Source organism: Petaurus breviceps, unplaced genomic scaffold, assembly GCF_028583685.1.
Source record: "Petaurus breviceps papuanus isolate PSGF00001 unplaced genomic scaffold, PetGlider_PUasm1.0 171, whole genome shotgun sequence".
Lineage (NCBI taxonomy): Eukaryota > Metazoa > Chordata > Mammalia > Diprotodontia > Petauridae > Petaurus > Petaurus breviceps.
In genome coordinates, this window is record NW_027185754.1 from 1430336 (window position 1) to 1457471 (window position 27136).

At 36.5% G+C, this 27136-nt stretch overlaps 2 protein-coding genes and 1 pseudogene across 6 annotated transcripts in view; 1 reads left to right on the plus strand and 2 right to left on the minus strand.

Moving 5' to 3' along the window:
- Positions 1 to 27136, minus strand: part of LPCAT2 (lysophosphatidylcholine acyltransferase 2) — an 89590-nt gene that overhangs the window by 8826 nt on the left and 53628 nt on the right. For 4 of the 5 annotated variants that reach the window (XM_069082460.1, XM_069082461.1, XM_069082458.1 and 1 more), the window contains exons 11-12: positions 24307 to 24460; positions 2608 to 2706 (exon numbers count right to left, since the gene is read on the minus strand). In XM_069082460.1, the coding sequence (XP_068938561.1) occupies positions 2608 to 2706; positions 24307 to 24460 (253 nt within the window). The remainder of the gene's footprint in view (positions 1 to 2607; positions 2707 to 24306; positions 24461 to 27136) is intronic. The other variant, XM_069082459.1, reaches the window with a different exon arrangement.
- On the minus strand, positions 9907 to 11236 carry CAPNS2 (calpain small subunit 2). Its single transcript, XM_069082463.1, has one exon. It carries the CDS (start codon positions 11122 to 11124, stop codon positions 10384 to 10386), a length of 741 nt encoding a protein of 246 aa, XP_068938564.1. The 5' UTR covers positions 11125 to 11236; the 3' UTR covers positions 9907 to 10383.
- The window catches only part of LOC138157040 (ubiquitin carboxyl-terminal hydrolase isozyme L3 pseudogene), a 10333-nt pseudogene continuing 9945 nt past the window's right edge, over positions 26749 to 27136 (plus strand).

Sequence of the window (27136 nt, forward strand, 5' to 3'; positions counted from 1 at the left end):
GGGGATGATTGATGACTTGTCCAGAGTCTTTGCTATACTTCCTGCTACCTTAAAAATATTCAATCATATACCATGCCCCTCGCCCCCAAATCAAAATTTCTGAACGTGACACCTCAACTTCATGGCCTCCCACTCCTCTGCCATTTCCAAAGTTCAGGCATATTTTGCCCTCTGGGTGCCCTCAAGTCTATATTCTCTAGGTTTTGGGGCACTTTTAAAATGTCTATAGTAGGGACACACTGGAGAATGACTATAGTTATCAACATTAAGTTGATTGAGGGTAAAGTCCAGATCTTAATTCCTTTCTTAAAGTCTCTGACTACTGAACACAGTCTATTGAACTTAGAAACACAGAATCATAGGACAAAGAATGATAGAATGGCAGAAGACCTTTAGAGATGGGCTGGTCTAACTACCTTATTTTACCCAACATGAATTTGGGTTGAGAGAGGTGATGATATTCAGTTTTGCTGGGTAGGTGATTCTTGGTTTTAATCCCAGCTCCTCTGCCCTCCGGAATATCCTATTCCAGGCCCTCTGATCCCTCAGTGTAGAAGCTGCCAGATCCAGTGTTATCCTGAATGTGTTTCCACAATATTCAAATTGTTTCTTCCTAGCTGCTTGTAATATTCTCTCCTTGATCTGGTAATTCTGGGACCTGTCTATAATATTTCTAGGAGTTTTCTTTTTGGAATCTTTTTCAGGAGGTAATCGGTGGATTCTTTCAACCTCTATTTTGCCCTCTGGTTCTAAAACATCAGGGCAATTTTCCTTGAGAATTTCTTGGAGGATGATTTCTAGGTTCTTTCCCTGATCATGGTTTTCAGGTAGTCCAATAATTTTTAAATTATCTCTCCTGGATCTATTTTCCAGGTCAGTGGTTTTTCCCATGAGATATTTCACATTGCCTTCTAATCTATCATTTGTTTGGACCTGTTTAACAGCATCTTGATTTCTCTTAAAGTCACTAGCTTCCCTTTGCTCCAATCTAAATCTGAGGGAATGATTCTCCTCATTGAGCTTTTGAGATTCTTTTTCCATCTGGTAAATTCATCTTTCAAGGCATTCCTCTCCCAATTGCCTTTTTGAGCCTCTTTTGCCAATTGAGTCAGTCTGTTTTTTAAGGTGTAATTTTCCTCAGTCAGGCTGTGGACTCTCATTTCATAATTTTCTTTCATCATTCTCATTTCTCTTCCCAATTTTTCCTCCACTTCTCTTATCTGCTTCTTAAGGTCCTCTATGGCCTTTAACCAGCACATATTTTTCTTGGAAGCTTTTGGTGCAGGAGTTCTGATTTCACTGTCTTCTTCCTGTTCCATGCTTTGCTTCTTTTTGTCCCCAAAATAGGAGTTTAATGTTGGAGTCTTTGGTTTGTTTTGCTTCCTTTGTCTGGTCATGTCGCCCCTCAGTCACTTGACCCTTGGCTTTTTGCCACAGTCGGACTCTGCCACCAGACAGGGGAGCTTTTGTACAAAATTCTGGGGTTTTCTCAGCTGCCAGAGGTATTAGTTGAGTGCCCTCTCTGAGGCCTCCACTCTCTCTGGTAAGCTGGTCATGCACCCCAGGACCTCCACCCTAGACCGCAATCCAGATCCAAGCAGGTTAAAGCAAGAGCAATTACCCCTCAGATTGGTCACTTGGTCCCCCTACACTCTGCAGGCCAGGAGCTGAAGTGCAATGTGGCACCAGCCTAGCTGGTCTCAGCAGCTTCTTGCCTTGGGGGCAAAAGCTGGTACACTCCCAACTACTGGTTCCAAAGTTCGCACTGCACTGACCCCTCACTTTGTCCTTCGCATCTATGTGTTGATAAATCTGGAAACAGCCACAGCTGCTGCTGATCTGTAGTCCCTCTGGCCAGTGACTGGTCAAGCCCACCCTGGAGCTAAAACCTCGGCTCACAAGTGGCTGGGCTTGGCTCCCAGAGTGCTGCGCTGGCCGCTTGCTGCCAGCCCACTGGGCTGTCTTCAGCAGGAGGTTAGCTTCTCTTTGTAATTTTGTGGGTTCTGCAGCTCCAAAGTTTGTTTAGAGTCCCCTTTTACATGAATTGGGGAAGGTGGAAGCCCGAGCCCACGGAGGTCCTGCTTCTATTCCACCATCTTCACAAATATTCTTCATATAGGACCAGAGAGGTAGCTTAGGGTAAATATATTCATACTAGTATAGAAAACCCCCTGAAAGTCTAGCTTCCATTGACCATAGGCCAGCAGGTTATACAAATATAATCACAACCAAGTAGAATCAAGAAATCAAGGCAAGTCTGGCACTGAACAAGTTAATGACAGACATTGCTTATTTGTAAATCACATTTAAGGGTTTCAAAATGAGAAAGCTAAAAACGGAAATAATTTTCTAACTTAATTTGTTAAATCACTTGCTCCTTAACTGTGACATTGTTACAAATTTGCTTTCAAAGCTCTTTATGACAAAACTGACACCTGCATTTTCTTCACTGTCAGTGCCAATTGATTTAACCATATTATTTCTGTGTACATGTCAGAGTGGATCTATAAATTCCTCTAAGAGATTCATGGATTTTCAAATAATACATTTAGAGTCAACACTCATTTGTGAAGCTGAACAAGATTCTCTCAATGGGGATGACAATACCTTAAATGCCACCTGGATGAGTTCTTCTGTATTGGCAGGATTACACAGGACGGCCAGACCAATCACATATTCCCTGAAGTCTATGCTGCCATCATGATTCTGTGAAGGGGTGAGGAGAATTCAATTATGAGGTCCAACAGTCAAATCACTGTTAACAAGAAAATGTTGGGCGACACTATGATTCAGTTACAGAGCAGCTCAGCAACAACTTCATGCACTGTGGTTATGTGAAAGAAAAGTTTGCATTGTGGTGCAACTACAGGCTAACAACCCATCCATCTGTAGAAGAAGAAGCAATGGATAGAAGTTGAAGAGAAGCAGATTTTGGCTCAATATAAAGGGAAGCTTCCTAACAATTAGAACCATCCAAAAATGGAACATACTGCCTGAAGAGATAATGCATTCTTTCTCCCTGGAAGTCTCTTAAGCTAAGGTTAAATGACTACTTAAATGACTACTAAATGAGCTGGGGTAGATGGGGATTCTTGGACATGTATGGGTTGGGTTAGAAAGCATTTGACATCCCTTTCAACTCTGAAATACTCCAGTTCTCTGAAAGGCCAAGAAACTTAGTTATATTTTCTATTTACCTTGGCATGAGCATTCAACGTTCACTGGAGTTGTAGATGTTAGGGAAGGGATAATGATGATGAGGAGGAAGAATGAAAAGGAAAAAAAGACTGTAATACAGTGCCTGAACACCTTTGAGACAAATACTATGAGTTATAAATTCCAAGTTCTATGAGAATCATCTTGGCAGCAAACTCTCAGATGAATTCCTAGATCAATCATCAACTAGCACCAGCAAAGCTAGTAACATTTTGATAAACTATAACAGAACACTTGTCATCAGTGAAATGCAGGTCTACAGTTATGACTACAATTTTACTTCTATCATAAATAATACTTCTACTCTCTCAAATTAGCCTAACATAGAACCAGGGGTGGGGAATGAGGCTATATGTGGCCCTCTATGTCCTCAAGTACTGCCCTTTGACTAAATCCACACCTCACAGACAAATGTCCTTAATAAAAGGATTTGTTCTGTGAAACTCAGACTCAGTCAAAAGGCCACACCCAAGAACCTAGAAGGCCACATGTGACCCTCGAGGCCACGGGTTCCCACCCCTGCACAGAACCTTCCATTTTAACAACCTAAGAACTTGTATCATTACCTCTCTTGTCTTTGAAACACCCCTATAAAGGCAAAAAAGAAAAGGGAAGTATTTTTTATCCTTAATTTCCACTAGAGAAATTAAAGAAGAGAGAGGTAGTTATTTCCCCAAAGTCATATAGTGAATCTGAGGCCACACCCATTCAGGTAAGAAATGAGGCAAAAACTGACCTCTTTTACCTAGCCAAAAATCTGGGAGAGGAAGACACTCAGAGTTTCTGGTCAAAATAGAAACAATTGCTATTTACATTCACTCTGAGCCAATCAGAACCCAAACAAGGACCAAGTGGGGCTTGAACTGGGACCTTCTATTGGCCAATCAATAAGAGCCAGAGTGATTTGGGTTTAAGGCATGATCCTTAAGAAAGAAATCTGATCCATACACCCTAAGATATCACAGCATCCCAGGCAATCTCCATTCATCCTGATCTAGACCCAGATGATTCTGGAGGAAAAAGTGAGGCTGGTGACTTTCCACAGCCCCTGCCCACTTAAATCTAATTCATTTACATGTCATGGCATTGCCTCCCTGGTGTCATGGTCCTCTTTGAGAACAGAAGACAAACAACAACCTCTGTAAAGGACAAACGCTAACCTCTGTGAGTAGTAATAGGAGCTGCCCCTGGGGATCCAAATAGAACTGGCCAGTTGGACAACACAGCTCATTCTTCCTTTCTTCTTTCCCTCCCCTTCCCTTTGTCCACATAGGATATTATATCCTTACACACAGGTACTCTGTCAAAAGCAATGTAAATTTTTATCTAAGAAACTTCACAAAATATCTTGGGGTTTATGGGCTAGATTTCTTTATTGGGGACCATGCCTTAAACCCAAATCATTCTGGCTCTCATTGATTGGCCAAAAATAGGCCTCAGGTCAAGCCCCACTTTCTCATTATTTGGACCCTGATTGACTCAGGGTGAATAAATAGCAACTTTTTCTGTTTTGTTCAGAAACCCCTTCCTAGATGGATCTTTTTTTGACTAGGTAAAAGAGGCCATTCACTGCCTCATTTCTTACCTAGCCTTAATCACTGAATGGGCATTGCCTCAATAAAACTAAGACCTGGGAAAGACCTTAGCTTAAAAAGACCAAGGGCCCCCACTGAGTCTTGAGCCATCTCCAGTCACGCTCATCTATATCTTGCCACTGGACCCAGCTAGCTCCAAAGAAGAAAGTGAGGCTGGTGACTGTGCACAACCTTCCCTCACTTAAATCCAATCCACTTGCATGTCATGACATCATCTCCCTGATGTCATGGTCCTCTTTGAGAATGAAGGAACAACAACAAAACTAGTGAGTCTATGGAAGAAATAGGACTAAAACTGAACTCTTCAAGACTCCTCTAGTCCGGACTCATCACCAGTTTCCTGATGCAACTGACCGACTGTGGTTAGAGGTGAAAGGCTTGACTAAACTTGCTATGAATATTTTGCTCACAACATGAATCAGTTTCATTTGCAACCCACATTCTTAGCTAAACATCACTGTGATGCCTTGAAGTTCTCCTCAACAGTGGACCCATTACCATTGATATTATATTAATTACAACTCGGCTTTAAAAGAGAACATATGACAGCTCGAAAAGTCACTTTTTGTTTACATTTTACCTGTATTCTCAGATGTTCAAAGTACATTACCTTAATCATATAAACTCACAACATCTTGAAAATAACAGGTCAGTCATCATTATTTCCTACTCTTCAAGTAGGGAAACATAGAAAGTATATGTCATAAACCTAGGATTTATGCTCAGACTTCTCAATTTTTTTCCTAAAAATGTTATATGTATATAACACTTGGCCAGAAATTAATCTAATAAACAAAACAATGCCATAGAAAGGTAGACTAGGATGTAGTATCTAAACTCCAGTATCTAAAGCAAATGAAATATTGCCCCAAGCATGGAAGATGTTATTAAAGGATTGCCCAGGTTTATTTATTTATAGAATTTCAAATTCGGGATCAGGGACTTGAGAGCTTTATGTATGGAGAAATTATATTTAATCCGACTCCCTCATTTAAACAGAGAAGAAACCGAAGCTCAGAAAAGAAAAGTAATGCACACATGGTCACATAGCTAGGCAGAGCCCAGACGTCATCTTATGGGATTTATGAATTTTCAACAGGAGAGTCATCTTTGTTTTAGAAATCATAGCATCAGAGATTTAGAGCTGGAAAGAACCTTAAAAACCACAGAATTCAAATCACATTCTCACTTGCAAATGAAAGGAAAAGAGATGTGGAGTGACTTGTCCAAGGTCACCCAACTATTAAGTTTCTGAGGTGAGATTTGAACTCAGGGCCTCCTGACTCCAACTTAAATGCTATCCACTATACCATATTGTTTCTCATATAAAACACTGTACACACTGCTGGCATTGCAGGTATAAAGAAGACAGATATTCATATCTCTCAGCAACCAACACCTTAAAATTGGGGGGGGGGGGTAGGGAGTTGGAAGACATTCAGTATATTATTATAGCTATGGTACAATAAACTCTCAATTATCCAGGATAAGAGAACAAGGTGTCTTGATTTGGTGAACAATAAGATTAAAAAGAGAACATTAAGGCATTGGCACTAAAGGTATAATAGAAACACTGGATATAGAGTCAGGAGACCAGGATTCAAGCCCTAGACTGCACATTAATAACTACATGAACTTATGCAGTAACACAAACTCTAAGCCTCAATTTCCTCATCTGCAAAACACAATAATATTTGAACTCTTTAACCCACAGTGTTGTTTTGAAGAAGAAAGTTGTAAACTATAACATGCTATATAAAGGCATTTTTATTACAACTACTACATGTAATATTATAATACTAAATTTCAAAACTTTAGGAGATATACTTAATACTTATTGCTGTTGTTCAGCATCTAACTTTTTGTGACCCCACTTGGGATTTTCTCTGCGAAGATACTGGAATGGTTGGCTATTTCTTTCTCCAGCTCATTTTACAGATGAGGAAACTGAGGTAAACAGGGGTAAGTGACTTGCCTGGTGTCGCACAGCTAGTTAGTGTCTAAGATCAGATTTGAACTTAGGTTTTTCTGACTCCGGGTCTGGTGCTCTATCTACTGTGCCACCTTCTTGCCCCTACTTACTACTACCTAAATACAAAATTTAATCTTTCTTTGATAATTCAAAAGGTTCTTTTGGATATTGCAGAGTCCTCAGTCTTTACTATGAACATCTGGTACACTTGAGGTACACATAAACAAAAATGGGAACTAGTAGCAATTTAGGGTTCATAGACCACTATATTGATCAGTTGTATTCTGTTTCATTGTTTTATGTATTATTATTCCAAAGAGCCTAAAGAAGAATATGCACTCAACACCGTATCATCACCCACAAATGCATAGTTCTTCCCATCCCTAATACTTTCTCTTGACCCTGCCACTCTCTGAAGACATAATTCTATATTCACCTTTTCTATTCAATACTAAACTTCTAAAAAGAGTAGTTAACACTTACTGCCTCCACTTTACCTCCTACTTACTCCTTACCTCTTGCAATCTGGCTGACAACCTTCCAGTCAACTGAAATTGGCATGTTGAAGGTCACAAAAGAGCTCTCAGTTGTTCAGTTAATGATGGCCTTTTTCCAGTCCTGAACCATCCTGACTTTTCAATCGTCAATCCTTCCTGCCTGAACACATTTTTCTTTGGTGGCTTTGGTAAAAATATCCTTTCCCAGTTCCCCTACCTATCCAACCACTCCTTCTTGGTCTCCTTTGATGGTTCTGTGATCTGACCCCTAAGTGTAGCTGTCTGTCAAGCTATCAGTGAAAGAATACACACCAGTAAGATCTTGGACCCTCAAAGTATTAAAACTAAATAAGAGCTTAAGTAGTAATGGTATTAGAGGTGAGGTTTGAAGCCAGGTCCCTTGACTTTAGTGTAAGTATTCTTCCCACTGTACCACATGGTCTCCTTTCTTTTTTTTTTTAAGCAATTGGGGTTAAGTAACTTGCTCAAGGTAACACGTCCAGGTGTTTCTGGGTGGGTGCTAAGTGTCTGAGTCCAGATTCGATCCCCAGGTCATCCTGACACTGGAGCCGGTGCTCTTACTCGCTGTGCTACCTGGCCACCCCTTCCTCTCTTTCTAAATGAGGAAACTGAGGCTTAAAAGGTCTTGCCTAGAGACTCAAGAAGCAGTATGGAGCAGAATTAAGGTTCAAATACAATTATGTGGGAGGGATCATTCTACTCAAGGCTAACACATAAGGTGCAACTGTAAAGTAATGAGAGTCACTTTCCTGCAGTTTGTGCAAACAATTTTATTATTTTACAGTTATGTCTCATGAGGGTGACTCACCAAATCAAGTTTAATTTATAAGATTCCTAAGGGAAATTGTATGTTATTAAGCATGTACATAATTAATACCATTTAATAACGGTAGTGGTGGTAGGCACAGATGTTAAATTTCAACCTCATCAATTTCAAAAGTAATCTCCGATAACTAAAGGCTATGACATAGTAGGTATGATATTATTAGTAGTAACTTTATCACCACACTGTTGTTTTTTTTCTGATTGAGAAACAAAGAGGGAAAAGACTCTCTTCTACCTCACCATTCAAATCTAGCACTGTCTATCCAGAAAATACAAATGAAGGAAAGTAATGTACAACAAATGTGCAATAAAGTCTTAAACAGCATTCTAAAATGTGGTTTTAGAAAACATCTGACTTATTCTAGTCTGGGATTGGGTTTGCAAAGTACTTAACTACTCTATGCCTCTGTTTTCTCACCTGTAAAATGAATACCTTGGATTTGACGACCTCAAACATTCCTTCCACCTCCAGTCCTACAATCTAAGAAGTTTGGAGTGTTAAAGACAAAGCTTATGATGAAATAAATAAATAAAGGGGCAGCTAGGTGGAGCAGTGGAGAGAACACCAAGGCCGCAGGCAGGAAGTCCTCAACTTTGGCTTCAGATACTACTTTGTTACCCTGGGAGAGTCACTTAACCTGTTTGCCTCAGTTTCCTCACCTGTAAAATAGGAATACTAATAGGATCTAACCCTCAGGGCTATTGGGCCACTCGGAGGCACAGTTGTTAGAGCAACAGCCTTAGAATCAGGAAGACCTGAGTTCAAATCCAGCCTTAGACGCTTACTTAGCTGTATGACCCTGGGCAAGTCACTTAATTCTGTTTGCCTCTGTTTCCTCATCTGTAAAAAAGAATTTGAGAAGGAAATGGCAAACCACTCCAGTATCTTTGCCAAGAAAACCCCAAGTAGGGTCACAGGGTCAGAAACAACTGAAAAATGATTGAAAACACAGAGTTGTTATAAGTAACAAATGAAATAATAATTGTAAAGTGCTTAGAATAGTGCCTGGCATACAGTAAGTGCAATCTAAAATAAATGTTGATTATTGTTATTATTATTACTATTATTGCTGTTATATTGTTTCATGAAAGAAAGGTGTGTCCCTGGTGATTTTTCTTTATCACTTCCCTCCTGATATATCCCGTGGTGTCAATTTCTTTTTGTTCCATCCTTCCTACTCTTGGAAAATGGAGAAGCAGGCTAACCCTATGCTCTTCCAGATTATGCTCAGTCCCAACTATGATACACAGGGCCTCATCACAAGAGAGCTCACATGAAAGCCCTAGATTTATTTCCAACATTGCTTTACATTCCATTCAACTTAGAATTCTGCCTTCAGTTTGTGAAGAACAAAAGAATTTTCCTTGCTGCAAGGCAAGGCAAGACATGACAGAAGCTGGCTAACATCAACTAGGCAAGCCTGATTTTGCATGAAGTTCCTGTAAGAGCTATTTTTTTTTTATTCATTAAGTCAGCCAAGGACATTCTGAACCAAAGATACACCCTTTTAGCCCTTGTTCTTCCTCATCCCTTAAAAATAAGCAGAACAATGAAACAACTCCACTTTTCACATTTGCTCTGCTTGAGACTAAAGGTAAAGAATTTGAGAGCAGTAAACAAAGAAAACCTCTACTAAAATGAAACAGCACCTTCACATACGATGGCTTATCCTTATATTTCTGAGACTCTTAAATTGAAACTTTAAACACTGATTCACTAGAATACTGTTTTCACTTCTTAGAGAAATTTTAGAATATAGTACAACCACCAGACATGAAATCAAGGGGAAAAAATTTGAACTCTATTTTTATTCTTAAAGGAGGGGGACAGGGTGAAAGGAGAGGAACACTGGCTATTTTATTGATTCATTTCAGGATTTTTTAAAAATTTTACTTTCAGTAAATATTTTCCACTGCTAAGAATTCATTTATCAAATAATTCCCAGTTGAGAACAAGAAATTATTACAGATTTTTAAAAGTCTATTCCCTTCAAGATTTTTGTATTTGATCTATTATCTACAAAAATTACATACATACAACTTCAAAGAAGTAAAACATTTATTACACAGATAATATACAACTATTCAATATATTTTGCATTAAAATCTGCTTTAATGAAGCAATAAAGACCTGAGCAAGATTTCAGAAACTGCAGAGTGGACAAACAGCAGCTGTAATACCCCATCTCCAACAGACACACCTAGGCTTAGAGCAGTCCTATTCTCAAGGCAGGACTGTGTCTTCTCAGCATTTATTTCAGGAATACATAGTCAGTTCCAGCCATTCTTGAATATTTACTTGAACTTGTCCATCTCGATCTCCATCTAGTGACTTGAAGGCACGAAACATGGCATCTAGACGTACCAGGCAGCTAATGAAGTTATTAAAATCCATGCTTCCGTCGTCTTCAGCATATCTAAGGATAATCATTTGGTAAAGTTGCTCATTTAGCTGGAAGCCTGCTGCCTGAATAGCTTGTTTCAGCTGCATTCTCCCAAGAGAAGTGGAATGGTCAGTGTTATACTGCTTGTAAACACATTGCCATTTCTTGATGTTGTTCCACAAGTACTTAAATTCCTCAAATCCAAGTTTCCCTGTGGCATCACTATCCATGACGGCCACAATGCTCCGGCAAGTGTCAAGGCTAAAGCCTTCTGAATTCAGTTCTTTGTGCTTGGAAATAATCTTGTTAAGAATGTTCATCAGGTCAGTGGCACTCACCTCCATGTCATCTCCAGCCAGCTGATAAAAGATTTTACGAAACTGTCTAACTTCATCACTTTCACTGGCTTCAACATTTGCGAAATGCTGGTAAGGGGGTGGTGGTTCCGGTGTATACTTAGCTGCTGCAGCCTCACTGATGAAGTTTACGATTCCCCCAACAATACCTCCAATATTTCCTCCTCCTCTTTGTCCTCCTCCACCAAAGAGGCCTCCAAGCGCTTCTCCAAGACCTCCTTTATCTGCCCCTTCCAGAAATGCCTTTGCAAGAAACATTCTGGCAAAGTAAGAAGAAAGTCGCAGAAACTTCTGAGGAGACAAAAGCTGTAATGGAGTTTGAGCAGCACAAGTAGAAAAACTAGTTCATCTGTTCTTGCTTAGACCGAACCACACCCATGTATGTCTCATCCGGCCCTGAGGCTTAAGCTGCCTGAATTCCATGAAATCCTGGCACCTCCCCCACTTTAGAAGAAGTCGAATAACAAACTTTTCCACCACTTTGGTGAAATCATGAAAACCACATCAATTTTTCATTACACTAACAAGAGTAATATGCAACTGGGAAGTAAAAAATGTACTTTTATATGTTGTGTAATTTTCCCTATAGCACCCTAACTCGAATACTTCTGCTGGGGAGAAATGTGAAACAATGAATTAGCTCAGAAAATAGGGGATCATTTTTTCCAAAAAAATTATTATACTGAACTAAAGAATTCTAAAATCCTAGAGATTAGAAAAGTCACCTAAATTTATCTCCTTTTTTCATGACTGAAAGAGGGTCAGTTGGGCTTCTATTCAGAAGCCTGGGCCTACCTAAAAAATTTTAAACTTTTCAAAGTAAAAGGGGAGAACCTGGGCAGCAAGACAATCTGCCTATGTCTGCCATCATGGAAACGTGTCTGTTATGCTTTAGGAAAGACTCCTGAACTTGAGAAGAATTCAAATTGATCTATATTCCAAACAAAAGAATTAAACTATTTGAAAAGAGAGACATCCAAGTGATGCTCTAACCCCAAACACCTACATTCCCAAGTGTAATTTTGGTGTTGGGTCTCTAGGCTTCTACAGTATAATGATACCAAGATTAAGAAAACAGAATGAAAAGTTTATAATCCAAAGTAATCTAACTCTCCTGAGCTCTGTTTCCTACAATAATATATCATTATTAATCCATACTGTCTCATTTTTAGAGTAATCTCATATTGTCCCTACCTTGAGATGGTCTTCCTAGGCAGCAAAAAATGAATTTAAAGAATAAAATGATGTCTCAGAGACAACCACTGGATTTAGTGCATCTGGTTAATTCCTTATCTATATACCTCACACCCAGTACTACTGTTTCATTGAATATTTGGTTTTATTTCTCTTTTATACAAAGTTATACTTTGGGACATTAAGATTAAAATGTCTTTCTTAGACACCAGAAAAAAAAATGACCATCATTTTTTAAAGGACCACAAGATCCTGACCTGTCAGATTTATAGTACTTCACATAATTCATAGTCCTATTTTTAAATATTTCTAGGAAGGGATATTGGAAGTGTTCGCCTGATAAGTTCAATTCTTAGTGCCTTTCAGGATGTGTACTTACATTTATCTATCTAAAGGATTCTCTCTCTTTTTTTTTTTTTTGCAATGCATTGGGGTTAAGAGACTTGCCTAGGATCACACAGCTAGTAAGTGTTAAGTATCTGAGGCCAGATTGGAACTCAGATCCTCCTGACTCCAGGGATGGTACTCTATCCACTATGCCACCTAGCTGTCTTTCCCTTTAAAAAAATAATTAATTTGAAACTTAAATACACTATATGAAAAGAAAAAGAAGCATTGCCATGTGCATAGCAGAACATGGAAGGATTGAAAATATACAGCAATAAATTTCCACTTCAAGAAAGCCTATATAATAAACACTACATATGTTCAGTGCTGTCCATCTTTTTCTTTGCCTCCTTGTAAGTTTTCTTTTGTTCTCTGCTGTGCACTTTTTCCTTTTTTTCCCCTTTTCTCCTCTGCCCCCCAAAAGGCTACATTTGAGCATGGAACTAGATATATAGATAGATATAGAGAGACTAACAGACACAAAGATATGCATACATACACACATACATAATACACTTACATGCACATACATATACTTAGATATCTATAATTATACTCATATATAGACATAAATTCATATGCATCTATGTAAGATCATACTTATTTTTCCTCTGTTTCTCTGAGGGTAGATAATGTCTTCATTGCTAAGTCCTAGTCTTTCCTTATTTTTCTATATCGAAAGTATTTTTTTACTGCAGTTAGGTTAATTTCTCCTCATTTGGCCTCCATAATCATCATTTTCTTATAAACCTTTTAGAGAACTGAAGGTGGTAATTAAATCATTTTGATGTTTTTTTTTCATCTCTAGACTAATAAAAACCACCATCATTTGCCTATTCTCAAGATCCTAATGATCACCTTCAACATTTTTTGGTTGTGTTTTTTACTCTAACTTTTTTGCATGAAACCTAAAATGGAGACCTACACTGCTATAATTCTCTAAAAAGAGAGCTTGATTATTCCTTCTGGTCATATGTTCCCAAAGTGGGCAATACCACCCTTCAGGGTAACTGGAACAATGGTGGGGGAGGTGGTAGTAGTCTTAGGTGTATATGGGGAACATTGAATAAAAATAAGGGGGCAATGGAAGCATAAGGAAAGAAGAGAAGCTAAGAAAATTTTGAAAAACCATTCATAGATGTTTCATCTGCTGTAACGATTACATCATTTTCCAAATAAATACACAAAATGCAAGTTATAACCTATCAGTGGTCAAATCCACTGACAGGTCTTAACAAGAAAGTGTTAGCAGGTGAACATTTTGCCATTGTAGAGAAGTCCAGCATGTGTGGGCAGGAATATGTGTGTGCAATGACTTCTTTATAATATGATACTGTACAATTACAAGATGCAATATTGCATCACCAAAATTTCAGTGCAAAAAAACCCCACAAATTTAAAATAAATTATTAAAATCTGAGATGTGTCATTTTTCAAAAAAAAAATTTTTTTGAAATGACATAAATTTTAAAAAACCATTAAAGGGTTAAAGAAAGCAAATTTCCAGGGGGTTCTGAGCAATTTTTTTTTAAAAAGGGGAGGTAGGCCAAATAAGTTTGGGAACCTCTTCTTCTATTAAGAGTTACAATCCTATTAATTTCCAGTACAGTACCACATTCCCTTTTTTTTAATGCCTTTAAGTTTATTTTAAACTTAAATACCAAATAGGAAATTTTTTAATTGCCATGTACAAAGCAGAACATGAGAGGATTCAATATAAAACAATAAATTTCCATTTCAAGAAAACCTATATAATAAATACTACACATTGTTTTCAAAGCTGTCCAGCTTTTCTTTGCTTCCCTGTAGATTTTCTTTTGTTCTTGGCAATGCACATTTTACTTTTTCTTCTCTCCCCACTCAAGAAGGATACAATTAAGCAAGCACAAATATATGTACATGTGTATCTATGTATATGTATATATCTATGTATGTACAGGCATATATATGTGCACGTGTATAGATATAGATATCTTAGATAACTAGATATAGATGTATATACACACTTACATACATACAAACATATGTGTATACATATACATATGATCATACTATGTTTATTTCCACTTATCATCTGTTTCTCTAAAGATGGATAGCTTCTTCCTTCATAAATTCAAGTCTTTCCATTTTTTTTAAATCAACCAGCTCATCATTTCCTATACCACAGGATTTTTCAACCCAATCACATTCTATCTAAGAGACGATCTATGAATGTTTTCCCCCCAATTTTCTGCATTCCTTTTATTCCTGTCTTCATAACTTTTATTTATACAAGAAATTTTTAATTTAAAACAATCAAAATTATTCATTTTATACTTTAACAATGTTCTTGCCTTATAATATAGGTTAAGGTCTGACACTACTAAATCTGCTTCCTTTATGTCTTTCCCCCACCCTGGTTTCTTAGAAGTTCCTGACATTTTGTTCTTCCAAATGAACTTCGTTAATTTTTTTTCTAACTCAGTAAGATAATTTTTTAGTTTGGATGGCACTACAGAAATAGATTAGTTATTTAAAATTGTCATTTTTAATTATATTATTTAGATCTGACTTTATTTGTATAAAACATGTTTTATATTTATATTCATATAGTTTCTGTGTCAGTTTTGGTGGGTATAATCTCAGATATTTTATACTGTATGGTTATTTTAAATGGCCTAAAGCAAAATTAAATAATATTGCTGATACAGTGTAGTTTCCCTATTTTTCTCTTTTGATTAAATCATCTTAGGTTTAACTTTGAGATCATGATTACTACCACTGTGGGTTTTTTTAACATAAATTCTACTCCTAATCTTTATTTTATCTTTATATTTATCTCTCATTTTCATAGCATTTTCTGAAAGCAATATATTGTTGAATTCAAATTTTTAATGTTTCCATTTTATGGGTAAATTCATCCCATTCACATTCTAAGCTATAATTACTCATATAATTTCCTTCCTCCTATTTTTCCTCATTATTCTTCTCATTCTATTCCTATCCCTCTGTACTTTTCTGCTTTGTTTCTAACTGCTACCTTGTCCTCCTATTACTTAACCTCCCCACCCCTCTAAGAGTCCCTCCTTTATAATTTCCTCTCATTCTATCCTCTTTCCCTCTTATTTCTTTCTAAACTTCAAAAACTTTTATACCCTTCTAGATATATATATATATAGAGAGAGAGAGCTCCCTCTTTAACCCATTCTTGATGAGATTAAGATTTCAGTACTCCCTGCCCTCCCCCCTACAAGTTTATATTGCTAGTATCTCATCTGTATTAGGTAATTACTACTTTTTATCTCTTCCTGCGTTTTTTTTTAGAATTACTCCCATCATACTCAGCTCAGCCCAAGACTTTCTTTCAAACTACCCAAATAAAAATGACAGTCATAAAATTATCATATTTTCACATAAAAGAAGTAAACAATTTTACCTTATTGAATCCCTTATAATTGGTCCTTAATGTTTACCTCACATTTCTCCTGTATATTTGTAGTGGCAAGCACCTTAGCATCCCCAGGGTGTCTGCCAACACAGGTTCTTAGATCTGCTTTGTTAAAGGAAAGCAACTCAAAATGGGTTAACAAGCTTACTTTAATCAGTCAAATATGTATCATTTACCTAGTTCAGGGGAAAAAGGTCAGCACCCCAAACTTCAGAATATACAGACAGAATTATCAAGACAGAGAAACAGATCAAGTAGACAGGTTTCCAAAACTGTCCAACCGTTACATCCATACCAAAGCAACATGGGGGTTTTTCAAAGCCGGGGGGGGGGGGGCTCTCAACAATCAACAGCTTCCCAGAGTCTCATATGATCAAATCACAGAACACTTCTCAAAGTGAGCCCCAAAACAAAACTACACATCAGGGCTTATATAGCCTTCTCCTGGATCAGAGAATGTAACAACCTTATTGACTCACTGGCCAATCAAGATGTATCTACTGAAAAACAAGCCTCCCACCAGGCTCCAGGTGCACTTTAGCCTAGGGGCAGGGAAGATCTTAAAAATTTACATTCCCATTACAATATTATATGTCAAATTTTCCCTTAAGTTCTGCTGTTTTTATCACAAATACCTGAAAGTCTTTTAGGTCATTAAATAACCTTTATTTTTTTTTCATTCAGAATTATACTTAACTTTGCTGGGTAAGGTACCCTTGGTTTGTAACCCCAACTTTTTTGCTCTATGAAATATAATATTTTAAGACCTATGGTCCTTCAATTTGGTAGCTGCTAGGTCTTGTGTAATCCTTATTGTAGCTCCACAATATGTTTTTTTTTTCCTCGTTGCTTCCAACATTTTTCCTTAATCTTGGAGTTTTGAAACTTGGCTATTATATTCCTGCAAGTTTTCCTCCTGGGATCTCTTTTAGGTGGTGATTGGTGAATATTTTCTATTTCTGCTTTGCCTTCTTGTTCTAGAGCTTCAGGGCAATTTTCCTTGATGAGTTCTTATAATATTATATCAAGATTCTTTTTCTTAGCATAGTTTTCAAGTAGTCCAACTATTCATATATTATTTCAAATCAATATGTTCTCCAGATCAATTGTTTTTCTGATGAAATTTCACATTCTCTTCTATTTTTTTCATTCTTTTTAAAATTTTGTTGTGTTATTTCTTGGTGTCTTAGAACATCATTAGCTTCCTTTTGCTCAATTCTTGTTTTCAAAGAATTATTTTCTTCCTTAAGTTTTTCATTCTCTATTTCAAATAGGTTGACTTTCTTTTCATAATTTTCTTGATTTTCTTGGAGTGTTCTTATTTTTTCTAATTTTTCCATGATCTCCCTTGATTGATTTTTAAAGTCCTTTTTAAGTTCTTTCAAGAACTCTTTTTATACTTGGGATCATTTAATATTTCCCATTGAAAAAGAAATGGCTTTTTAAACTCCATTATCTTCTTCTAAATATGAACCCAGATCTTCTCTATCCCCATACTAGCTATCTATGGTTGAGTTCTTTCTCCTTAGCATACTGATTTTTTTTCTTTTATTTTCTTTTTAACAGCTATTAGTATAATCAAGTTATAGTTCTGAGGTATGGGAAATGATGTTTCAAACCACAGGTCCTTGTACTGTTATATTCTGAGGACTGTCCTGGTGCTCAACCTTGGGCTCTCCTCTCTAATCCTAAATCATGGCTAGAGCCCTTGGTCATTCTGTCCCACAAATGATCTTACTCTTTGAAGTCCCTTTCAGTGCCTTCAAACTACAACTTGGTGTGAAACTGAAACCAAGGGCTCTGCTCTCCTGAAAGTGCTCACAGTCAGCAGGGTCTTCACTCCTCTATTACTGCATTCACCAGAAGAGTACAGATCCTTCTCCCCCAATGCAGCAGCCCAGTCCAGGACCTGTCTGATCAGCACAGCCTCAAAGTGAAAAGTCCTCCAATCTTCTACTCAGTCATCAGACCCACCCACAGTCCTTAAGATGAAAATTTCTAAGATTGAGGCTGCCTCCCAACACCAGCTGGACCCATGGCTTATTGTTTGTTGATTCAGAAGAGTAGGCTTGGAGGTGTTTGCACTTTGCTCAGCCTGGACCTCTGCCCCTATAGTTCAGGTCTTTCCTGAGATCTTAGTTTATCTTAGGAGAATAACTGCTTTACCCTGACTTTTCTTTATTTCTGCTGCTCTACATTCCCTCAGATGTAATGTTCTATCTTTTTCTGTGGAGGAAATTTGGAGAACCAAAAGTTATTTGATATACTTCACCATCTTTCCAGAATCTTCTCCAACATTCACTTTAAAAAAACTGAAAACTGAAGCAGGTTTTATTGATTCATTCATTTATTGCTAGATATGGGCAGGAATGGTAAAAGTTTTAGCAAGGCCAGCTAGGTAATTTTTTTTTTCTCAATACAATAGTGCCCATATCTTTTTCCACACTATTTAATTAGGAGTTTGAATGAAGTCTCTTTTTTCCCCATTGTAGGTAGTCTGGCTGAATTGCCACAGTGTCACAGAATGTCCATGTCTGAAAAATAGAGGTGGCCAATTTTGTTCAAAGTGTCAAGGAATCTCTACAATCCTTTTGAAATGATGGAGCTCATTATATTATTGGGTTGAAAGGGGTGGGAAGAAATGGGAGGAGGGTATGGATTTTCCCTCAGAAATTTTTTCCATACCTAGACCATGAGGACCTAGCCTTTCCCCTACTGCCTGCTCCTAGGGAAAGGCTAGGAAGAACAGAAAGATGCAGAGACTTTCATAAAATGCCAGGTCACCATGAGTGTCCTCCTTTGGTCTCACTCAAGGAAAGGTAGTCATGGCCCTGACAGGCTGCCAGACACACAAGGTCTAGGCAAATGACCTTCTCAGAAAAGTTATGGCAAATACACCATGAATACCACCTATGCAGCTGCTGCCAGACCTGTTGAGCTGCAGAACTCACAGAGGGACAGAAGCAGGAAGGGTCTGATGGTATGTGGGGCCAGGTACCTCAAAGGTCCAAAGAGAAATAACCACAGAACCCCACCAGCCCCTCCTTGGTACCCCACAGCTCTCCACAATCACTTTTAAAAAGGTATGAAATAAATTACACATAAAGCAACCTAATTCTTGTAATTTAAAAATTCAAATGTTGAGCAATAAAAGGTAGAAATCACCTCAGGCACAGCTCTTTTTTTTTCTTCTGATGAACTCATCAAGAGCTGCTTGTGAAATAAGACTGGGAAAGTCCTCTATTACTCATTGACAAGAGATCCTTAAAAACCAAGGTTAGCATGACTGGTATAGCTGGTATATATAAATTAACCCCAATGGGAAAGACATTTATTTTAAAACATAAAGTACTAGCAGTACAACATAGAATAATATTTCCATCTTTATCATATCCTTCTCTTCTTACTACAAATATACTATTATTTAAACAAAAAAACTTTGCTTGACTACAAGATACCTTCAAGGTATTATCCTCTTTATGCTGAAACAACTGATTGCTGAAAGAACTGGCAGATTTAATTGCTAAGCCATTTTCAGATATTTGAAAGATCATGGAAAAAAGAAGGGCTACTAACATCTCAATATTTTTTTTAAAAGAGAATATAACTGAGTCTTCACAGACTATAAGTCAATTAATTTGACTTGGAATCCTGGAAAAATTCTAAGACAGATCATTGAAGAAATATCTGAACATTTGAAGAGGGATCTATTGATCATAAATAGGTTTTAGTAAGAATAAATCATACCACACTAAACTTCCTTTTATTTATTGTGGGACATGGGGAGAGGGCACAGCAGAGAGAATCACTAAACTAGTAGACAAACAGAATGCTGTGGTCATAGTTTACCTAGATATTAGGAAAACTTTGATAAAAGTATCTCACACTACTCTTGTGGAGAAAATGGAGATATATGATCTAGGTGATAATACAATTAGATGGTTTCAGAGCTGGTTTGGCTGGTTGAATGGCTGCAATAAAAGAGGAGTTCTTCAATAGTTCAATGCAAATGTGGCAGTTAGTCTCCAGCGGCATGCTTCAAGGATGCCATGTGACTGTGCTGTTTGATATTTTTATCAATGACTTGGATAAAATCAAGGATGTCATGCTCATCAAATTCTTAGACAGCAAAAAACTTAGAGAGAGAGAGAGAGCTAATATACTGTATGACAGAGTCAGGATCCAAAAAAAGATCTTGACAGATTAGAGCAGTGGCCTGAGTCTGGTAAAATGAAATCTGATAAGGAATAAATGTAAAGTCTTACATGTGGTTGCAAAAAATTAATTTCATAAATACATGATGTAAGAGGCATGATTACATAGTTACATAGCTCTGGAACAATTACAAGTAAGGTTCATTTGTGGTACACAGCAAATCATAGCTTTTCTCTTCTAAGGACAATATCAATTATGCCACATATAGCAGAGATTGTATGTAACAAATCAATTCTTAACTACAGAAACTAAGTGGGACTGGAATCAGGATTAATTACTTCTGCATAAATCATTAGCTGTTACAATATAGATTTCAGACAAATGGGTAACCTACAATAAGAAAGATTTCACAGTTCATTTCCTATTACCTATACTTCTAACAGGAAAGAGCAAGTAAGGAAGTCTGTCATTATTGGCCCTCATACTTTAACATGCTAACTAAAAACATGAATTGTGAAGATAGAAAGAACTAAGGAGGAGTCACATTCATACCAAATTATGTGAAAAGGTAATGTAAGATCTACATGAAAAACTAGATCTCCAAGACTGCTTAAAGTACATGCAAAATTTTGTTTGAAATTTTCCTAGTTGCTACTTAAATCTGAAAAAGCAATAATGTTAAAAAGGACTCTAATAGCTGTGAGAAAATCAGAATTGGGGAAAAATCAGTAATTTAATAATATTTTTCATTACAAAAATAGTAAGTACCTATTAAAACATTCCTAGATTCTTTTGTCTGTTATCTACATAAAGGCATTAAATATATCAACCGTTAATTTTTTTTCTACTCTCTAAAAATCTAGAAAATTACCCTCCCATATTCCAATGAGCACTATGACTCATTCTTTGGAGGTTGAATGAAATAATACAAGAAAAAACAGGATGATAAAGCATATATCGTACAGGAATTAGAATAAAGTTCAAGGTGATACTTTTTGATTTACCCATAAGGCATATCCTAAACTACATATAGTTATATGCCAGTTTGCATAACATTTTGATTGCAAATTCTTTTTTGTATAATTACATGAGTTGCACAAAATTCACCTTTTAGGTACCTTGAGGACTCTGTGCACATTTATTCAGTCAAAAAAGCATTTATTCAGTACTTACTAAGTGACAAGCACTGTACTAAGCATTGGGAGTACAAAGACAGTAAAAACAAACAAACAAAACAGTCCCTCCTCTTAGGCAGTTTACATTCTAATGGGGGAGCCAAATATTAGCACAGTTAGATGAATTCACACAGGTCTTCACAGGTAAATTCAATAGACACACATAATGATACTCTAGGATCATATTATGATAATTATATATGATATTATATATACATATATATTATTTGAAGGAATACATGTAGGTAACATGGATTTGAGGTGAAGGAAAAGGCATAGAAGTGATCCTGTCTATTCCAAGTTAATACCCAATCATAACTTACCTATTTGTGTGCTCTTCTAGATGTGTGTGAAATAGAGGGGCAATGAAAATCAAGATTAAAAATTAAGAAAGTGAAGAAAAAAGCTCTTAGGAATGGTTTGTACCTATTTAGAAATGGAGCCTTAGAATTACAGTAGTCAAGAAAATAATTCTTCCCCCTGATTTCCCTCTTCTCACCTACCTTCAAGTACCAATCTAACCTGGCATATGTTACTCTAAAAAAATAGTGCAGTTATTAAACCCTTCCTGTCTTTATCCCATCAAACTTTTCCAAAATTATTCCATAACTGATTAAGTGAACCAATTCAAAGTTTGTGTACAGGGTGTGTCAATGACTCTTAATTGAGCTATACAGCCTTTCAAAACAAATCAAATTTCACATGTACAAACATGCAGGTCTATTAAAAACAAGCACTCATGCCCCTTCAGAAAATGTTTCCACTGCTTGCCATGACAGCTTAGCTCAAGAGTAAACTGCTTCAGCTCTGATTCAAGGCAATCTCTGGCTAAATCTTACTGTACACACTTGAATCAAGAAAATCCATGGCTAAAAAATACACATTAGTAGATTGAAGCAGTCCATGCAGAAAGGTGAATGGCTAAATTGGTCATGATGACTCACCAACCTTCTCATCCCTAAAGGCAGCTAGCTGTCTTTCTCTAGATCAGAGGGAGGCAACCCGACTGACCAGAACTTTGTATTGTCATAGCTCAAGCAGCACCTAACATATGAACAAAAGGACTTCAGTCTTCAAAATACTCAGTTAATACCTCATTAACAAGTACCTTAAAAAAAAGATTATTTGAACTCATTATTACATGTGTCATGGCATCAATGGAAATAATGAACATCTATCAGTCACCAGAAAGAAAGGACGAGTATGGCATGTAATTGATAGCCAGGAGCATTGCCTGAAGGACACAATGAATGCTATATTTTTTTCAATTTTTATTACTATTCTTTTTGTCAAATGTCTTTTAGACCATGTGCAAACTTCTATTTTGGTCCCTTCTAAAAATCCTACCTGTTTTCTGTTCTAACTATTTTTGCTCTAAAATATTCCTTCCTCTCAACAGGCTTTGGTTTACAAAAGTGAGGTAGGTTTCTTGAGCTATGCTACAGAAAATATTATATAAATCCTGGACCCTAATAATGTGAAAGAAGGTTAAAACACAAATGCAAAAGCATTTATATTTCTCTAACCTACCTCTGCCTTTGTTTTTGCTTACATATATTTTGTTTTCCTTTATTGTACCATATCTATATTAAAATAATCTTAATCAAAAGATAAGAAATTGAATGATTCCACATTCAACTGCTCTATATTATTGTATTAGTCTTTCATTGCCCTTAATATTAAGTATTAATTTATAATCATATTAATTAATTGAAAGATGACAAGAAATTACACTATTCTCCATTATTTTACTTTGTTTCACAGTAAAGCATGGCATAATGCTGGGAAGTGTGGAAAGAATGGTGAATTTGAAATCAAAAGATCTAAGTTCAAATCCTGACTCTTTCACTAACAACCTGCATGTTCTCCGGCAAGTCACTTAATCTTTTTGAGTCTTAGTTTCTTCCTCTGATCTATAAAATGAGAGGATTGGATTAAATAGCCTTTAGGGTTCTTTTCATTTTTAAATCTGTGATCCTAAAGGATCAGTTCCAACATTCCATTTGAGAGAAAAGTTGCCTAGCAGTCCTTCAAACAATAAGCACAATTATTTCATTTATGTCATCATACAGCAATTCTAAATACATTAACATATAACTGCATATTAAAAATCCACAAAAAATGAAATTCTTTAAATTACTATGATCATTTTCTGGTTTCTGTTACAAAGCTAAATTTTACAAAGCATTTCTCTGCCCCTAATAAAGAAATCAAAATCTTCAAGGGAGACTTTTTTTTAAAGGAAGCCTCTTCACAATGCAATTTTGCAATCAATACAAAAATAACTACCCATAGCTTCTCTTTCCCTTTATTTCATGAGTTTAAATCATCAAACCTAACTAACACTAATTATATTTGTAATATGTCTGTTATAAAAGGAGACCTAAAAATGGAAATTGCCTTGTCCTCACACTTTTTCATGAAAGGAATTTTCAGCATTCCCTGAGCCTTCAGAATAAAGGGACACCTAGTTACACACATAAAAGTGATACCTATATTAATCAATATTAATATATCATAGTTTTGATAGATGTAACTGTTCTTGCCAATATTATGAAAAAATTTTTTCTCAATTCCATATCATCACTTTATACTAAAAGGAATATTTCTTTTTCTAAATTTCTTTTATGAATGATTTAAGATCACCATGACTATACTTCAGTGCTTTAAACAAAAAAAAAATCTAACCAGAGAAATGCACTGCAATTTTGTAAAATTTAATATTAAAAATTTTAAAGTTTTCCCAGTCTTATGATCTATAATATTAACCTAAACAGTTTCAGTACCACTTTGTTTCTACAATTCAGAAAGAAAAGATCTTTACCATGAAAACAATCTTAAAAGATAATAAAATTCAGATTATATATAAATGTCTAATATTGGATCCAGAAAACTGATGGTGAAATACCCCTCTTCTCAATTTTCATTGTTGTCCATCCTGCCAGTCACAGTGGCTGGGCTAAACTTATTTTCTTTGATATAAGTGAGTTTAAGGGTGGGGACTTTGGAGAAATTGCTGACAGCGTTGTAACAAACAAAAATATCAATAATGCAATTGAAAAAATTAAAATCATTAATATTTAAAAAAAAAATTTAACATACCCTGTCAAAGAGTGCAAAAAGCTGTCTCAGTACATCTGAAACGGGCAGTTTTAAATACTCTGCAAACTCTTCAATTCCAATTCTTCCTCCTTTTGTGGCTGTTGCAATAGCAGCATATTCATCCAAATGTTTACGAATACCTTCCCAATCTAATCTAAACAAGAAAAGATAGAGAAATAATTGAGGGAAAAAATAAAATAGTCATAAATTCATTAGATAGATTTAAGTATGAATATAAAACATACAGTTTACATATAATCCTTTTAAAATGTTGAACTGAAATATAATTACTTTAATTCATATAAAAAGTTATAAAGAATTTTTATCTCATAAAAGATAAAAAAAAACCAGTCTTTTGTACTAGTACTTTGAAAGGAGAAAAATGATGGAGATGAATCAGTTACTGTGGAGAGAGATAACATGAAGGAAGCAAAATTAAATCCATATATCAACTGCTTAGTAAGTTAACACTGTTTTTCTGAGTGTCATACCCAGTACAGCTGAGGAGTATACACAGAGTAAATGCACAAAAAATAAATAAGATATAGTCCCTGTCATCAAAGAGCTTACAATTTATCTAGGAATATAGAGCTCCAACAAATAAAATGCCACTTAGCAGAGCAAAACCTGGTAATCAAGAAATCCACTAGATGCTATCTCGTTCCCTAAAGTTATGGATAAAAATTTCAATATTAAATTAATAAAACTTGGAATAAAACAGCAGAAAACATATTGTGCATTATATAACAAATCTTGACTTTGCCTTGAAGGAATGAAAAAGTGAATTATCACGTTTCTTCTGTATCTGATTTCTTTATCTGAACTTTCTAAAGCTACAGAAACATTGTGAATGTTAGCATAAAAACAGCCAAATAATTTTATATCTCATATGGGAAAAATATCATATTTGCTGTAATAGTTATCATCAACATATTAAACCCTAATATTGAACTTCGATATTATAATCAATTGCAGAGCTCCTTCCTAGAGGTGATGCCAGTTCTTGTAAAAATAAAACTAGGGTTTTTTGTTTTGTTTTGTTTTTTTTCAGGAGGCTAGAAATCCCATAAACCCATAATAGCCGCTGGCCAACTAGGTGGCACAGTGGTGCCAGGCCTTAAGTTAGGAAGACTCATTTTTGTGAGTTCTAATCCAGTCTCAGACACTTAATAGCTGTGTGGCTCTGAGCAAGTCACTTAACCCTGTTTGCCACAGTTCCACATCTGAAAAATGATCTGGAAAAGGAAATGGCAAACCACTCCAATACTTTTACAATAAAAACCCCAAATGGTACCGTAATGAAGAGTCCAAAACAACTGAAACAAATGAACAAAGTAATGGTCATTACACACAAGTATAAACCATAACAAAGTGGGAATCAAGCAATTATGTCTCTCAAACTAAATGGTTCATGTAGAGGGTTTAAGTGACTTAGACTTGAGAACTAAAGAACCATAAAAAGGTGTTTTTGTCTGTATTTACAAGTCTTTTATCTTCTTTTCAACTGTAAGGCTCAAAGAAATAGATTATCTTTGGGCTTGTTACACAAGAGTTTTATGGCAAGTATATAAAAAGGAATTGGTGATCAGAAATACAATATGGTAGAGAAGAAAGAATCTGGGAGTCAGCAAACTTGAGTTCTAGCCATGGCTTTGGCATTAACTCGAAAGTTGACATTATGAAAATTGCTATAGGATCCTATGCTATAGGGTTCTTATCTGGAATATAAGGAGCTAGACTGAATAATGAGCAGCTAGGATACAGTGTTGTACCTGGAGTCAGGAAGACTCATCTTCCTGACTTCAAATCTGGCCTCAAACCCTTACTAGCTGTGTGATCCTGGGCAAGTCCCTTAACCCTCTCTACCTCAGTTTCCTCTTCTGCAAAATGAGGTGGAGAAGGAAATGGCCAACCATTCCAGTATCTTTGCCAAGAAAACCCCAAATAGGGTCATAAGGAGTTGAAACAATAAAAGAAAACTGAATGATCCTATAAGGCTCTTAATTATCATGAATCACTTAATGTTAAAACAAGTTGAGAAGTTCTGAAGGGCTATGGTAGTATTTTAATACATTCTCCCACACATATGATGATTATACTACTAATCCATCATTAGAAATATCTACATATGCCATGAAATTATCTCCAATAGTAAGAATGGGTTTGTGCTTATGCAGATAGACTATTTTTAGATTCCCCTTGTTCCCATATCTGTTAGATAAGTAATTACAGAAGACAAAAAGTAGATGATTGCAATGTTAATGGAATCTGAAGATCTCCCACCCCCCTTTGTAGTGTTAAGTAAGCAGGTGCTTGGCACCTTGTTTCAAGTTAACACCTAGTTTAAGCTATTTAATTAACACGGAAGTAATTAACACCTGGGGAAGAAGTTGCTGATGTAAGGAGAAGGGACAAAAAGGGGAGGAGCTACACTATATATAAGAAAGAGCACCAGCAGGACAGTCAGAATTTTCTCTCAGTGAGCATGTGGAGGCTGGAGCTTCTGCTGAGACCTTTCTTCTGGGAACTTCTGCTGAGTCCTTTCTTCTGAGAACTTCTGCTGAGAGCTTTCTTCTGGGAACTTCTGCTGAGACCTTTCTTCTGGGAACTTCTGCTGAGACCTTCCAGGAGCCAGGCAGAGAAGCTACCGTGAGTCAGAGAGGAGGATCCCTGCTTGAGGGAGTCTGTTCTATTGTGAAGGCTTGGGTATCCCCTTTGGGTGTTCACTGCATTAACCATGTCTATCAACTTTGTGGCTACTGTAATGCCTTTAGCTTTCTGGCTCTGGGACTTGACTTTCTGGTTCTGGGACTTGACTTTCTGGTTCTGG

Bases quoted from the DNA above. Each gene is read 5' to 3' on its own strand.
- CAPNS2 (XM_069082463.1), bottom strand. From the start codon at position 11,124: ATGTTTCTTGCAAAGGCATTTCTGGAAGGGGCAGATAAAGGAGGTCTT.